This window comes from Watersipora subatra, chromosome 1, assembly GCF_963576615.1.
Source record: "Watersipora subatra chromosome 1, tzWatSuba1.1, whole genome shotgun sequence".
NCBI lineage: Eukaryota > Metazoa > Bryozoa > Gymnolaemata > Cheilostomatida > Watersiporidae > Watersipora > Watersipora subatra.
This window is the reverse complement of record NC_088708.1, coordinates 44,223,619-44,239,503: the sequence shown is the minus strand read 5'-3', so window position 1 is coordinate 44,239,503 and position 15,885 is coordinate 44,223,619. Positions and strand designations below refer to the sequence as shown.

The 15,885-nt window shown below is 35.4% G+C and overlaps 1 protein-coding gene and 10 non-coding genes across 11 annotated transcripts in view; 10 read left to right on the top strand and 1 right to left on the bottom strand.

The window, feature by feature from the left end:
• The first annotated feature begins 358 nt into the window (after positions 1-358).
• Trnal-cag (transfer RNA leucine (anticodon CAG)) lies at positions 359-442 on the top strand. Its single transcript has one exon. It is a non-coding gene; the product is annotated as a tRNA-Leu (tRNA).
• A 1,454-nt stretch (positions 443-1,896) lies between these two features.
• On the top strand, positions 1,897-1,980 carry Trnal-cag (transfer RNA leucine (anticodon CAG)). Its single transcript has one exon. It is a non-coding gene; the product is annotated as a tRNA-Leu (tRNA).
• A 690-nt stretch (positions 1,981-2,670) lies between these two features.
• On the top strand, positions 2,671-2,754 carry Trnal-cag (transfer RNA leucine (anticodon CAG)). Its single transcript has one exon. It is a non-coding gene; the product is annotated as a tRNA-Leu (tRNA).
• A 695-nt stretch (positions 2,755-3,449) lies between these two features.
• Trnal-cag (transfer RNA leucine (anticodon CAG)) lies at positions 3,450-3,533 on the top strand. Its single transcript has one exon. It is a non-coding gene; the product is annotated as a tRNA-Leu (tRNA).
• A 691-nt stretch (positions 3,534-4,224) lies between these two features.
• Positions 4,225-4,308, top strand: Trnal-cag (transfer RNA leucine (anticodon CAG)). The gene has a single exon. It is a non-coding gene; the product is annotated as a tRNA-Leu (tRNA).
• A 695-nt stretch (positions 4,309-5,003) lies between these two features.
• Positions 5,004-5,087, top strand: Trnal-cag (transfer RNA leucine (anticodon CAG)). Its single transcript has one exon. It is a non-coding gene; the product is annotated as a tRNA-Leu (tRNA).
• A 695-nt stretch (positions 5,088-5,782) lies between these two features.
• Trnal-cag (transfer RNA leucine (anticodon CAG)) lies at positions 5,783-5,866 on the top strand. The gene has a single exon. It is a non-coding gene; the product is annotated as a tRNA-Leu (tRNA).
• Positions 5,867-7,744: 1,878 nt separating this feature from the next.
• On the top strand, positions 7,745-7,828 carry Trnal-cag (transfer RNA leucine (anticodon CAG)). The gene has a single exon. It is a non-coding gene; the product is annotated as a tRNA-Leu (tRNA).
• Positions 7,829-8,524: 696 nt separating this feature from the next.
• Positions 8,525-8,608, top strand: Trnal-cag (transfer RNA leucine (anticodon CAG)). The gene has a single exon. It is a non-coding gene; the product is annotated as a tRNA-Leu (tRNA).
• Positions 8,609-11,269: 2,661 nt separating this feature from the next.
• Positions 11,270-11,353, top strand: Trnal-cag (transfer RNA leucine (anticodon CAG)). The gene has a single exon. It is a non-coding gene; the product is annotated as a tRNA-Leu (tRNA).
• A 3,040-nt stretch (positions 11,354-14,393) lies between these two features.
• LOC137397177 (vacuolar protein sorting-associated protein 41 homolog) overlaps positions 14,394-15,885 on the bottom strand; it is a 64,708-nt gene continuing 63,216 nt past the window's right edge. The window contains exon 22 of the mRNA XM_068083468.1: positions 14,394-14,603. Within this exon, the coding sequence (XP_067939569.1) occupies positions 14,550-14,603 (54 nt within the window). The 3' untranslated portion in view covers positions 14,394-14,549. The remainder of the gene's footprint in view (positions 14,604-15,885) is intronic.

The window sequence follows — 15,885 nt, the reverse complement described above, 5'->3', positions numbered from 1 at the left end:
TAAGGATCTGCGTTCAGAATGCAGTTTACATCTGTAGGCATGGGTTCGTATCCCACTTCTGATATACAGGCATTCTTTTGTTACCCAAATTGAACAAGGTTGTGTTCTCAGAAAATTTGACTCGCGTTAGTTTTCTGTTATATTAGCGTATATTTCGATTTAACTAGACTAAGTCCATCATCTCAGTGTTTCTAGGTTTAACCATTTCACTTGACTTTGTACTATCACTTGGCCGTAAGTATCTACATAGTACTGTAACTTTTTTATATCAATACAACGTTTGGAGGAATTTTAATGCGGTTATAATCTGATTTCATAACATTTCAGAAAAAAATCGTTGGTAATTAAGTTATGCATGGTCAGGATGGCCGAGTGGTCTAAGGCCCTGCGTTCAGGTCGTAGTCTACATCTGTAGGTGTGGGTTCGAATCCCACTTCTGACTTATAACCGCTTTTTATCATATTGAGCAAGCGTGCTTTTTGGCAGATGAAAGTTCGTTTAGTTTACTGTTACACTGGTACAGGATTTTTCATCGTACTACATTAATTTTAAGAACTAAGTCTTTTAAGCTTAAACCATTTCACTAGAAATCTTACATCACATGGTCATATGCGTCTCGTTCTAGTGTTTCCTTACAAAATTTTCATTTTCTTGTTTCAAAACAAAGTTTGATGGTGTTGTATCGTGATTGGATTCATATTTCAGAGTTCTGATCGACAAGTTTTTATTCCCAAAGCTATACATGATCAGGATGGCTGAGTTGTCTAAGGATCTGCGTTCAGAATGCAGTTTACATCTGTAGGCATGGGTTCGTATCCCACTTTTGATATACAGGCATTCTTTTGTTACCCAAATTGACCAAGGTTGGTTTCTCAGCAAATTTGACTCTCTTCAGCTTTCTGCAATATTAGGGTACATTTTAATTTCACTACACTAATTTCATCATCTCTGTATTTTTGGCTTAAAACATTTCACTTGATTTCTTTCATCACATGGTCATATGTGTTTCAGTCAAGTGTTTCCATAGTAACATTTCATTCTATTATTTCAACACGATGTTTGATGGCATTGCAACCTGATATGATGAATATTTTAGAGTTTCGAGCCAAAAATCTTTATTCTCGGACCTGTACATGGTCAGGATGGTCGAATGGTCTGAGGCGCTGCGTTCAGGTCGTAGTCTACATCTGTAGGCGTGGGTTCGAATCCCAGACATGTAAACGGACTTTTATCATATTGAGCATGCGTGCTTTTTGGAAGATAAAAGTTCGTTTAGTTTACTGTTACACTGGTACAGGATTTTTCATCGTACTACATTAATTTTAAGAACTAAGTCTTTTTAGCTTAAACCATTTCACTAGAAATCTTACATCACATAGTTATATGCGTCTCGTTCTAGTGTTTCCTTACAAAATTTTCATTTTCTTGTTTCAAAACAAAGTTTGATGGTGTTGTATCGTGATTGGATTTATATTTCAGAGTTCTGATCGACAAGTTTTTATTCCCATGCTCTACATGATCAGGATGGCTGAGTTGTCTAAGGATGTGCGTTCAGAATGCAGTTTACATCTGTAGGCATGGGTTCGTATCCCACTTCTGATATACAGGCATTCTTTTGTTACCCAAATTGAACAGGGTTGTGTTCTCAGAAAATTTGACTCGCGTTAGTTTTCTGTTATATTAGCGTATATTTCGATTTAACTAGACTAAGTCCATCATCTCAGTGTTTCTAGGTTTAACCATTTCACTTGACTTTGTACTATCACTTGGCCATAAGTATCTCCATAGTACTGTAACTTTTTTATATCAATACAACGTTTGGAGGAATTTTAATGCGGTTATAATCTGATTTCATAACATTTCAGAAAAAAATCGTTGGTAATTAAGTTATGCATGGTCAGGATGGCCGAGTGGTCTAAGGCCCTGCGTTCAGGTCGTAGTCTACATCTGTAGGTGTGGGTTCGAATCCCACTTCTGACTTATAACCGCTTTTTATCATATTGAGCAAGCGTGCTTTTTGGCAGATGAAAGTTCGTTTAGTTTACTGTTACACTGGTACAGGATTTTTCATCGTACTACATTAATTTTAAGAACTAAGTCTTTTTAGCTTAAACCATTTCACTAGAAATCTTACATCACATGGTCATATGCGTCTCGTTCTAGTGTTTCCTTACAAAATTTTCATTTTCTTGTTTCAAAACAAAGTTTGATGGTGTTGTATCGTGATTGGATTTATATTTCAGAGTTCTGATCGACAAGTTTTTATTCCCATGCTCTACATGATCAGGATGGTTGAGTGGTCTAAGGAGCTGCGTTCAGAATGCTGTTTACATCTGTAGGCATGGGTTCGAATCCCAGTTTTGGCATACAGTTTTTTTGTTACCCAAATTGACCAAGGTTGGCTTCTCAGCAAATTTGACTCTCTTCAGCTTTCTGCAATATTAGGGTACATTTTAATTTCACTACACTATTTTCATCGTCTCTGTATTTTTGGCTTAAAACATTTCACTTGATTTCTTTCATCACATGGTCATATGTGTTTCGTTCAAGTGTTTCCATAGTAACATTTCATTCAATTATTTCAACACGATGTTTGATGGCATTGCAACCTGATATGATGAATATTTTAGAGTTTCGAGCCAAAATTCTTTATTCTCGGACCTGTGCATGGTCAGGATGGTCGAGTGGTCTAAGGCGCTGCGTTCAGGTCGCAGTCTACATCTGCAGGCGTGGGTTCGAATCCCACTTCTGACATGTAACCTTTTGTTTATCATATTGAGCAAGCGTGCTTTTTGGCAAATAAGAGTCCGTTTTGTTTGCTGTTACACTGGTACAGGATTTTCCATTGTACTACATTAATTTTAATAACTAAGTCTTTTTAGCTTAAACCATTTCACTAGAAATCTTACATCACATGGTCATATGCAACTCAGTCTAGTGTTTCCTTACAAAATTTTCATTTTTTTGTTTCAAAACAAAGTTTGATGGTGTTGTATCGTGATTGGATTTATATTTCAGAGTTCTGATCGACAAACTTTTATTCCTACAGCTCTACATGATCAGGATGGCTGAGTTGTCTAAGGATGTGCGTTCAGAATGCAGTTTACATCTGTAGGCATGGGTTCGTATCCCACTTCTGATATACAGGCATTCTTTTGTTACCCAAATTGACCAAGGTTGGTTTCTCAGCAAATTTGACTCTCTTCAGCTTTCTGCAATATTAGGGTACATTTTAATTTCACTACACTAATTTCATCATCTCTGTATTTTTGGCTTAAAACATTTCACTTGATTTCTTTCATCACATGGTCATATGTGTTTCGTTCAAGTGTTTCCATAGTAACATTTCATTCTATTATTTCAACACGATGTTTGATGGCATTGCAACCTGATATGATGAATATTTTAGAGTTTCCAGCCAAAAATCTTTATTCTTGGATCTGTACATGGTCAGGATGGCCGAGTGGTCTAAGGCGCTGCGTTCAGGTCGCAGTCTACATCTGTAGGTGTGGGTTCGAATCCCACTTCTGACATGTAACCTTTTGTTTATCATATTGAGCAAGTGTGCTTTTTGGCAAATAAGAGTTCGTTTTGTTTGCTGTTACACTGGTACAGGATTTTTCATTGTACTACATTAATTTTAATAACTAAGTCTTTTTAGCTTAAACCATTTCACTAGAAATCTTACATCACATAGTTATATGCGTCTCGTTCTAGTGTTTCCTTACAAAATTTTCATTTTCTTGTTTCAAAACAAAGTTTGATGGTGTTGTATCGTGATTGGATTTATATTTCAGAGTTCTGATCGACAAGTTTTTATTCCCATGCTCTACATGATCAGGATGGTTGAGTGGTCTAAGGAGCTGCGTTCAGAATGCTGTTTACATCTGAAGGCATGGGTTCGAATCCCAGTTTTGGCATACAGTTTTTTTGTTACCCAAAATGACCAAGGTTGGCTTCTCAGCAAATTTGACTCTCTTCAGCTTTCTGCAATATTAGGGTACATTTTAATTTCACTACACTATTTTCATCGTCTCTGTATTTTTGGCTTAAAACATTTCACTTGATTTCTTTCATCACATGGTCATATGTGTTTCGTTCAAGTGTTTCCATAGTAACATTTCATTCTATTATTTCAACACGATGTTTGATGGCATTGCAACCTGATATGATGAATATTTTAGAGTTTCGAGCCAAAAATCTTTATTCTCGGACCTGTACATGGTCAGGATGGCCGAGTGGTCTAAGGCGCTGCGTTCAGGTCGCAGTCTACATCTGTAGGCGTGGGTTCGAATCCCACTTCTGACATGTAACCTTTTGTTTATCATATTGAGCATGCGTGCTTTTTGGCAGATGAAAGTTCGTTTAGTTTATTGTTACACTGGTACAGGATTTTTCATCGTACTACATTAATTTTAAGAACTAAGTCTTTTTAGCTTAAACCATTTCACTAGAAATCTTACATCACATGGTCCTATGCGTCTCGTTGTAGTGTTTCCTTACAAAATTTTCATTTTCTTGTTTCAAAACAAAGTTTGATGGTGTTGTATCGTTATTGGATTTATATTTCAGAGTTCTGATCGACAAGTTTTTATTCCCAAAGCTATACATGATCAGGATGGCTGAGTTGTCTAAGGATCTGCGTTCAGAATGCAGTTTACATCTGTAGGCATGGGTTCGTATCCCACTTCTGATATACAGGCATTCTTTTGTTACCCAAATTGACCAAGGTTGGTTTCTCAGCAAATTTGACTCTCTTCAGCTTTCTGCAATATTAGGGTACATTTTAATTTCACTACACTAATTTCATCATCTCTGTATTTTTGGCTTAAAACATTTCACTTGATTTCTTTCATCACATGGTCATATGTGTTTCGTTCAAGTGTTTTAATAGTAACATTTCATTCTATTATTTCAACACGATGTTTGATGGCATTGCAACCTGATATGATGAATATTTTAGAGTTTCCAGCCAAAAATCTTTATTCTCGGACCTGTACATGGTCAGGATGGCCGAGTGGTCTAAGGCGCTGCGTTCAGGTCGCAGTCTACATCTGTAGGCGTGGGTTCGAATCCCACTTCTGACATGTAAACGGACTTTTATCATATTGAGCATGCGTGCTTTTTGGCAGATAAAAGTTCGTTTAGTTTACTGTTACACTGGTACAGGATTTTTCATTATACTACATTAATTTTAATAAATAAGTCTTTTTAGCTTAAACCATTTCACTAGAAATCTTACATCACATGGTCATATGCAACTCAGTCTAGTGTTTCCTAACAAAATTTTCATTTTTTTGTTTCAAAACAAAGTTTGATGGTGTTGTATCGTGATTGGATTTATATTTCAGAGTTCTGATCGACAAGTTTTTATTCCCAAAGCTATACATGATCAGGATGGCTGAGTTGTCTAAGGATCTGCGTTCAGAATGCAGTTTACATCTGTAGGCATGGGTTCGTATCCCACTTTTGATATACAGGCATTCTTTTGTTACCCAAATTGACCAAGGTTGGTTTCTCAGCAAATTTGACTCTCTTCAGCTTTTTGCAATATTAGGGTACATTTTAATTTCATTACACTAATTTCATCATCTCTGTATTTTTGGCTTAAAACATTTCACTTGATTTCTTTCATCACATGGTCATATGTGTTTCGTTCAAGTGTTTCAATAGTAACATTTCATTCTATTATTTCAACACGATGTTTGATGGCATTGCAACCTGATATGATGAATATTTTAGAGTTTCGAGCCAAAAATCTTTATTCTTGCACCTGTACATGGTCAGGATGGCCGAGTGGTCTAAAGCGCTGCGTTCAGGTCGCAGTCTACATCTGTAGGTGTGGGTTCGAATCCCACTTCTGACATGTAACCTTTTGTTTATCATATTGAGCAAGCGTGCTTTTTGGCAAATAAGAGTTCGTTTTGTTTGCTGTTACACTGGTACAGGATTTTTCATTGTACTACATTAATTTTAATAACTAAGTCTTTTTAGCTTAAACCATTTCACTACAAATCTTACATCACATGGTCATATGTGTCAATTTTTTGTGTCTCTGTAGTAATTTATCATTTCATTGTTTCACCGCAATGTTTCATATGCGTTGCATCATAATTGGACCTATAAGTTCAAGCTTTGACCAACAACTCTTTTATTCCTTGAGCTCCACGTGGTAATGATGGCCGAGTCGTCCATGGCGCTGCTTTCAGGTGGCAGTCTAAATCTGTAGGTGTGGGTTTGAATCCCAATTTTGACATACATGCATTATTTTGTTACTCAAAATGAGAAACGATGCCCTTTCAGAAAGTTTGACTCACTTAAGTTTTTTGTTATATTAGTGTATATTTCGATTTAGCTAGACTGTTTTCAGTATTTCATCTTCACTACAATAATTTCATCGTCTCAGTGTTTTTAGCTTCAACCTTTTCGCTTGACTTCATACATCACATGGTCATATGTGTCTCATTCTATTGTTTCCATAATAAATTTCATTCTATTTATTCAAAACAACGTTTATGGTGTTGAATCGTGAATGGATCTATACATCTGAGTTATGATCGACCAAGTTTTTATTCCTACAGCTCTACATGATCAGGATGGCTGAGTTGTCTAAGGATCTGCGTTCAGAATGCAGTTTACATCTGTAGGCATGGGTTCGTATCCCACTTCTGATATACAGGCATTCTTTTGTTACCCAAATTGAACAAGGTTGTGTTGTCAGAAAATTTGACTCGCTTTAGTTTTTTGTTAAATTAGCGTATATTTCAATTTAACTAGATTAAGTTCATCATCCCAGTGTTTCTAGGTTTAACCATTTCACTTGACTTTTTACTATCACTTGGTCTTAAGTATCTACATAGTACTGTAACTTTTTTATATCAATACAACGTTTGGAGGAATTTTAATGCAGTTATAATCTGATTTCATAACATTTCAGAAAAAAATCGTTGCTAATTAAGTCATGCATGGTCAGGGTGGCCGAGTGGTCTAAGGCGCTGCGTTCAGGTTGCAGTCCACATCTGTAGGTGGGAGTTCGAATCCCACTTCCTACATGTAAACGGATTTTTATCATATTGAGGAAGCGTGCTTTTTGGCAGATGAAAGTTCGTTTAGTTTACTGTTACATTCGTACAGGATTTTTCAATTTACTCCATTAGTTTTAATAATTCAGTCATTTTAGCCTAAACCAATTTGTTTCAGATCCTTCATCACATGGTCATATGCGTCTCGTTCTAGTGTTTCCTTACAAAAATTTCATTTTATTGTTTCAAAACAAAGTTTGATGGTGTTGTATCGTGATTGGATTCATATTTCAGAGTTCTGATCGACAAGTTTTTATTCCCAAAGCTATACATGATCAGGATGGCTGAGTTGTCTAAGGATCTGCGTTCAGAATGCAGTTTACATCTGTAGGCATGGGTTCGAATCCCAGTTTTGGCATACAGTTTTTTTGTTACCCAAATTGACCAAGGTTGGCTTCTCAGCAAATTTGACTCTCTTCAGCTTTCTGCAATATTAGGGTACATTTTAATTTCACTACACTAATTTCATCATTTCTGTATTTTTGGCTTAAAACATTTCACTTGATTTCTTTCATCACATGGTCATATGTGTTTCGTTCAAGTGTTTCAATAGTAACATTTCATTCTATTATTTCAACACGATGTTTGATGGCATTGCAACCTGATAGGATGAATATTTTAGAGTTTTGAGCCAAAAATCTTTATTCTCGGACCTGTACATGGTCAGGATGGCCGAGTGGTCTAAGGTGCTGCGTTCAGGTCGCAGTCTACATCTGTAGGCGTCGGTTCGAATCCCACTTCTGACATGTAAACGGACTTTTATCATATTGAGCAAGCGTGCTTTTTGGCAGATGAAAGTTCGTTTAGTTTACTGTTACACTGGTACAGGATTTTTCATTATACTACATTAATTTTAATAACTAAGTCTTTTTAGCTTAAACCATTTCACTAGAAATCTTACATCACATGGTCATATGCAACTCAGTCTAGTGTTTCCTTACAAAATTTTCATTTTTTTGTTTCAAAACAAAGTTTGATGGTGTTGTATCGTGATTGGATTCATATTTCAGAGTTCTGATCGACAAGTTTTTATTCCCAAAGCTATACATGATCAGGATGGCTGAGTTGTCTAAGGATCTGCGTTCAGAATGCAGTTTACATCTGTAGGCATGGGTTCGTATCCCACTTTTGATATACAGGCATTCTTTTGTTACCCAAATTGACCAAGGTTGGTTTCTCAGCAAATTTGACTTTCTTCTGCTTTCTGCAATATTAGGGTACATTTTAATTTCACTACACTAATTTCATCATTTCTGTATTTTTGGCTTAAAACATTTCACTTGACTTCTTTCATCCCATGGTCATATGTCTCTCGTTCCAGTGTTTTCATAGTAACATTTCATTCTATTATTTCAATACGATGTTTGATGATATTGCAACCTGATAGGATGAATATTTTGGAGTTTTGAGCCAAAAAATCTTTATTCTCAAAGCTGTACATAGTCAGGATGGCCGAGTGGTCTAAGGCGCTGCGTTCAGGTCGCAGTCTACATCTGTAGGTGTGGGTTCGAATCCCACTTCTGATATGTAAACGGACTTTTATCATATTGAGCATGCGTGCTTTTTGGCAGATGAAAGTTCGTTTTGTTTACTGTTACACTGGTACAGGATTTTTCATTGCACTACATTCATTTTAATAACTAAGTCTTTTTAGCTTAAACCATTTCACTACAAATCTTACATCACATGGTCATATGTGTCAATTTTTTGTGTCTTTGTAGTAATTTATCATTTTATTGTTTCACCGCAATGTTTCATATGCGTTGCATCATAATTGGACCTATAAGTTCAAGCTTTGACCAACAACTCTTTTATTCCTTGAGCTCCACGTGGTAATGATGGCCGAGTCGTCCAAAGCGCTGCGTTCAGGTAGCAGTCCAAATCTGTAGGTGTAGGTTTGAATCCCACTTTTGACATACATGCATTATTTTGTTACTCAAATTGAGAAACGATGCCCTTTCAGAAAGTTTGACTCACTTAAGTTTTTTGTTATATTAGTGTATATTTCGATTTAGCTAGACTGTTTTCAGTATTTCATCTTCACTACAATAATTTCATCGTCTCAGTGTTTTTAACTTCAACCTTTTCGCTTGACTTCATACATCACATGGTCATATGTGTCTCATTCTATTGTTTCCATAATAACTTTTCATTCTATTTATTCAAAACAACGTTTATGGTGTTGAATCGTGATTGGATCTATATTTCCGACTTATGATCGACAAATTTTTTATTCCTACAGCGCTACATGATCAGGATGGCTGAGTTGTCTAAGGATCTGCGTTCAGAATGCAGTTTACATCTGTAGGCATGGGTTCGTATCCCACTTCTGATATACAGGCATTCTTTTGTTACCCAAATTGAACAAGGTTGTGTTCTCAGAAAATTTGACTCGCTTTAGTTTTCTGTTATATTAGCGTATATTTCAATTTAACTAGATTAAGTTCATCATCCCAGTGTTTCTAGGTTTAACCATTTCACTTGACTTTTTACTATCACTTGGTCTTAAGTATCTCCATAGTACTGTAACTTTTTTTATATCAATACAAAGTTTGGAGGAATTTTAATGCAGTTATAGTCTGATTTCATAATTTTTCAGAAAAAAATCGTTGGTAACTAAGTTATGTATGGTCAGGGAGGCCGAGTGGTCTAAGGCGCTGCGTTCAGGTTGCAGTCTACATCTGTAGGAGTGGGTTCGAATCCCACTTCTGACATGTAAATGGATTTTTACCATATTGAGCAAGCGTGCTTTTTGGCAGATGAAAGTTCGTTTAGTTTACTGTTACACTGGTACAGGTTTTTTCATTGTACTACATTAATTTTAATAACTAAGTCTTTTTAGCTTAAACCATTTCACTAGAAATCTTACATCACATGGTCATATGCGTCTCGTTCTAGTGTTCCCTTACCAAATTTTCATTTTCTTGTTTCAAAACAATGTTTGATGGTGTTGTACCAGGATTGGATATATATTTCACAGTTCTGATCGACCAACTTTTATTCCCAAAGGTCCTCAGGATCAGGATGACTGATTAGTCTAAAGTGATGCGTTCAAAATGCAGTTTACATCTGTAGGCATGGGTTCGAATCCCAGTTTTGGCATACAGTTTTTTTGTTACCCAAATTGACCAAGGTTGGTTTCTCAGCAAATTTGACTCTCTTCAGCTTTCTGCAATATTAGGGTATATTTTAATTTCACTACACTAATTTCATCATCTCTGTATTTTCGGCTTAAAACATTTCACTTGACTTTTTTCATCACATGGTCATATGTGTCTCGTTCCAGTGTTTCCATAGTAACTTTTCATTCTATTATTTCAACACGATGTTTGATGGTATTGCAACCTGATTTGATGTATATTTTAGAGTTTTGAGGAAAGAAATCTTTATTCTTAGAGCTGTACATGGTCAGGATGGTCGAGTGGTCTAAGGTGCTGCGTTCAGGTCGCACTCTACATCTGTAGGCGTCGGTTCGAATCCCACTTCTGACATGTAAACGGACTTTTATCATATTGAGCAAGCGTGCTTTTTGGCAGATGAAAGTTCGTTTAGTTTACTGTTACACTGGTACAGGATTTTTCATTATACTACATTAATTTTAATAACTAAGTCTTTTTAGCTTAAACCATTTCACTAGAAATCTTACATCACATGGTCATATGCAACTCAGTCTAGTGTTTCCTTACAAAATTTTCATTTTTTTGTTTCAAAACAAAGTTTGATGGTGTTGTATCGTGATTGGATTCATATTTCAGAGTTCTGATTGACAAGTTTTTATTCCCAAAGCTATACATGATCAGGATGGCTGAGTTGTCTAAGGATCTGCGTTCAGAATGCAGTTTACATCTGTAGGCATGGGTTCGTATCCCACTTTTGATATACAGGCATTCTTTTGTTACCCAAATTGACCAAGGTTGGTTTCTCAGCAAATTTGACTTTCTTCTGCTTTCTGCAATATTAGGGTACATTTTAATTTCACTACACTAATTTCATCATTTCTGTATTTTTGGCTTAAAACATTTCACTTGATTTCTTTCCTCACATGGTCATATGTGTTTCGTTCAAGTGTTTCCATAGTAACATTTCATTCTATTATTTCAACACGATGTTTGATGGCATTGCAACCTGATATGATGAATATTTTAGAGTTTTGAGACAAAAAATCGTTATTCTCCGACCTGTACATGGTCAGGATGGCCGAGTGGTCTAAGGCGCTGCGTTCAGGTCGCAGTCTACATCTGTAGGCGTGGGTTCGAATCCCACTTCTGACATGTAAACATTTTTTTATCATATTGAGCGAGCGTGCTTTTTGTCAGATGAAAGTTCGTTTTGTTTACTGTTACACTGGTACAGGATTTTTCATTGTACTACATTAATTTTAATAACTAAGTCTTTTTAGCTTAAACCATTTCACTAGAAATCTTACATCACATGGTTATATGCAACTCAGTCTAGTGTTTCCTTACAAAATTTTCATTTTTTTGTTTCAAAACAAAGTTTGATGGTGTTGTATCGTGATTGGATTTATATTTCAGAGTTCCGATTGACAAGTTTTTATTCCAAAAGCTATACATGATCAGGATGGCTGAGTTGTCTAAGGATGTGCGTTCAGAATGCAGTTTACATCTGTAGGCATGGGTTCGTATCCCACTTCTGATATACAGGCATTCTTTTGTTACCCAAATTGAACAGGGTTGTGTTCTCAGAAAATTTGACTCGCGTTAGTTTTCTGTTATATTAGCGTATATTTCGATTTAACTAGACTAAGTCCATCATCTCAGTGTTTCTAGGTTTAACCATTTCACTTGACTTTGTACTATCACTTGGCCGTAAGTATCTCCATAGTACTGTAACTTTTTTATATCAATACAACGTTTGGAGGAATTTTAATGCGGTTATAATCTGATTTCATAACATTTCAGAAAAAAATCGTTGGTAATTAAGTTATGCATGGTCAGGGTGGCCGAGTGGTCTAAGGCGCTGCAATCAAGTTTCAGTCCACATCTGTAGGTGGGAGTTCGAATCCCACTTCTGACTTATAACCGCTTTTTATCATATTGAGCAAGCGTGCTTTTTGGAAGATGAAAGTTCGTTTAGTTTACTGTTACACTGGTACAGGACTTTTCATTTTACTACCTTAATTTTACTAATTCAATGTTTTAGCTTAAACCAATTTGTTTGAAATTATACATCACGTGGTCGTATGTGTCTCTTTCTGGCGTCTACATAGTAATTTTCCATTTCATTATTTCAACGCAATCTTTGATATGCGGTGTATCGTCATTGGACTTATAATTCCGAGCTCTGATCAACAGATCTTTTTATTTCTTGAGCTCTATGGGGTCAGGGAATGGTCCAAGGCGCTGGGTTCAGGCAGCAGTCTAAATCTGTGGGTGCGGGTTAGAATCCCACTTCTGACATACAGACATTATTTCCTTACTCAAATTGAGCAAGGTCGCTTTCTCAGCAAATTTATCTCGCTTTAGTTTTCTGTTATATTAGCGTATATTTCAACTTCACTACACTATTCTCATCATCTCAGTGTTTTTAGCTTAAACCTTTTCACTTGAAATTTCACATCAGTTGGTCATATGCGTCTCATTCTAGTGTTTCCTTACTAAATTTCCCTTTTTTTGTTTCTAAACAAAGTCGATGGTGATGTATCGTGATTGGATCTATATTTCAGAGTTATGATCGACAAATTTTTTATTCCCAAAGCTCTACATGGTCAGGATGGTTGAGTGGTCTAAGGAGCTGCGTTCAGAATGCTGTTTACATCTGTAGGCATGGGTTCGTATCCCACTTCTGATATACAGGCATTCTTTTGTTACCCAAATTGAACAAGGTTGTGTTCTCAGAAAATTTGACTCGCTTTAGTTTTCTGTTATATTAGCGTATATTTCGATTTAACTAGACTAAGTCCATCATCTCAGTGTTTCTAGGTTTAACCATTTCACTTGACTTTGTACTATCACTTGGCCGTAAGTATCTCCATAGTACTATTTCATTTTCTTAGTCATAGTAATTTTTCATTTCATTATTTCAACACAATGTTTGATGGTGTTGTATCATGATTGGATCTATATTTCAAAGATTTGAGGTAAAAATCCTTTATTCACAAAGCTCTACTGGTTCAGGATGGTCGAATGCGCTGCATTCAGGTCTCAGACCACATTCGTATGTGTCGGTTCGAATACCACTTCTGACATTTAGCTTTTTTTGCCCAACTAAATATACCTAGCGTGTTTTTTGGGCAGATTCAAGTTCCTTTAGTGGTTTCGCTTCTAACTTCTTAAAAGCAGTTACTTTCTTGTTGCCCAATTAGAGCGAGCATGTCTTCTCAGCAGATTTGAGTTTTCTTAGTTTTCTATTATATTAGTATAGGATTTCAATTTTGCCACCTCAATTTTATTGTTTCCGAGTCACCAGTCCAAAGGATACACTACTAATTTTTCCTTGGCATTCTAATGGTGCATATTTCTGATTTATTGTTGAAAAGTGTTCTGCGCCCTCACTTCCAACATTGTGTCTGAGTGAATTGTCCCCTTGTAAGCACTTGTGCTTACCTAAATAAAAATTTATCGTGTAACACATCAACCTGCGCCTCCTTACTTGGTATGCTCACTTTTTGACATCAAGATAACGTAAATAAAACTAAAAAATATTCAAAATAGTTCATAAAATTGGGCAATGAAAAAGAAAGAATGTTTATACATTGTCATACATGTATATACATGCGCTAGCATTGGCTTCATCATCTGGGTGATTGATGTGTGAAAAAGGAAGTCTTTCATCGTTGTAAAACCACATGTATGTATCATATCAAACAACATCATATCAACCAATTGTTCCTCACCGATGAATTCTTGATCGTATTATCTCCACAGCAACTATTCAAACTGAATAAGTTGACTGATGATCTTAGGCTTCGTTTGAATGGTTACACATATAATTACTAGATGCACTCAGTTCAAAGGTGCACAAGTTTGGCAAGGGTACACGCTTCGCTTGTACAATAATTAGCACATAGCCTGTGCTACATTGTAATACACCTCAGAGGTCTGCTATTTATGACGGTTGTTAATTTTACTTTTGACAAGTAAAGGAACACATAACTTAATGAATACCATGAATACATGATGTTGTGAAAAGGCTGAAGCTACCCACTTTTGACATCTTTAACACTTTCAACACTGGGATAAATTCATAGGAAAGGCTAATAAATTACCATGACTTCTACTGAATCACTGCACAGAAAAGCTACCTCTAGAGACGGGAGATCACTGAATGCGACCACCAAGACATAAAGGCTGACATTTATCATTTTAGGCGTTGATGTGGTAGAAAAGAAAATGTTGGAAAAATAACATAAAATGAATTGGTAATGTCATCAGTATAAAGATGTAGATTCTCATAAAATATAGCGATATATCACATTAGTCGTTAGCCAGCTTGTCCCTAATAGGTTCAACTTGACAATCCAGGTGAGCGTTTCTGTGCATTGCATATGGCGCACGTTTCCTGCAAAAAACAGCAATTCTTTTCAATCTACATCGATACAAGCATCCTGAAACAAAATAATATCTTTTAATGTCGCATGTATATACCGTACATATATACCGTATATATATATATGGTATAGGTATATATACCATATATATATATATCGTATATATAGTATATATACTGTACATATATATACATATATATATACTGTAAATGTACCGTATATATACCATATATATATACCACATATACATATACCATATATATATGGTGTATAAATACACCGTATATATATATATATATAGATATATATATATATATATATATATATATATATATATATATATATATATATATATATATATATATACTGTATAAATATGCATTCAAGTTCCAGTTTACATCTTTAGGCGTGGGATCGAATACCACTTCTGACGTCTAGCTTTTCTTTGTTGACCAGATCGACCAAGGGCGATTTTTATATACATTCTAGTAGAATGCCCGGGTAATAAAAAAGTCTTTGGACAGAAAATTTATTTTTATTTAACATATACAACACAACCATTCTAACTTTTAAACTTCATATCATGACAGAAGTTGTTTTTTTGGGCAGTTCAAGTGAAGAGAAAAAAGAAAACAACTAAAGGTTTTCAAACTGTAACTTTAAATTTCAAATCATGAAAGAAGACTTGAAATAAATTAAGAGGAAAAGTAAAGCTGTAAAGGTGTTCAAATGTAAATGTGAAATCATTAGCAAGTAATGGCTAAATATAGTCTGCTTTGCTACGATTACGATGAAAAATTATTTGGCATACGATTATATGATTTTAGTTTGTTTCAGTGTTGGCATCATAAGGCAAAAATATTGGATCGACGCATAGAGTGGTATAGAAACCCAAAGTGATTATCTAATGCAATCACTGCCTATTAAAAATCATCAACATTAAAAAGTAGTAACAAAACAATACATTAACCTTAGAAACTATAGTTACCTACAATAGCTTTAGTGTATTTTGTAAAATCTGCAAGAAAATGTAACATTACAATGTACTACGTGCAGAGTTTTTACTTTCTAGACAGACGTGTAACATAAACGCTGAATCTAACTTAGATGAATTTAACTTACTAAAAGCATACTCGAAGAAAATTTTAGTACGCTTACTAGTAACTTTTTAACTAAAATTTTATCACTAATCTGTTCGCGTTTGTGTTTTTATTATAACGGATGATGCTGAACTGAGATATAATCGCCAAACTTTAATTTCGAGATAAATCTTTGCTAATATCATTCCGCGGA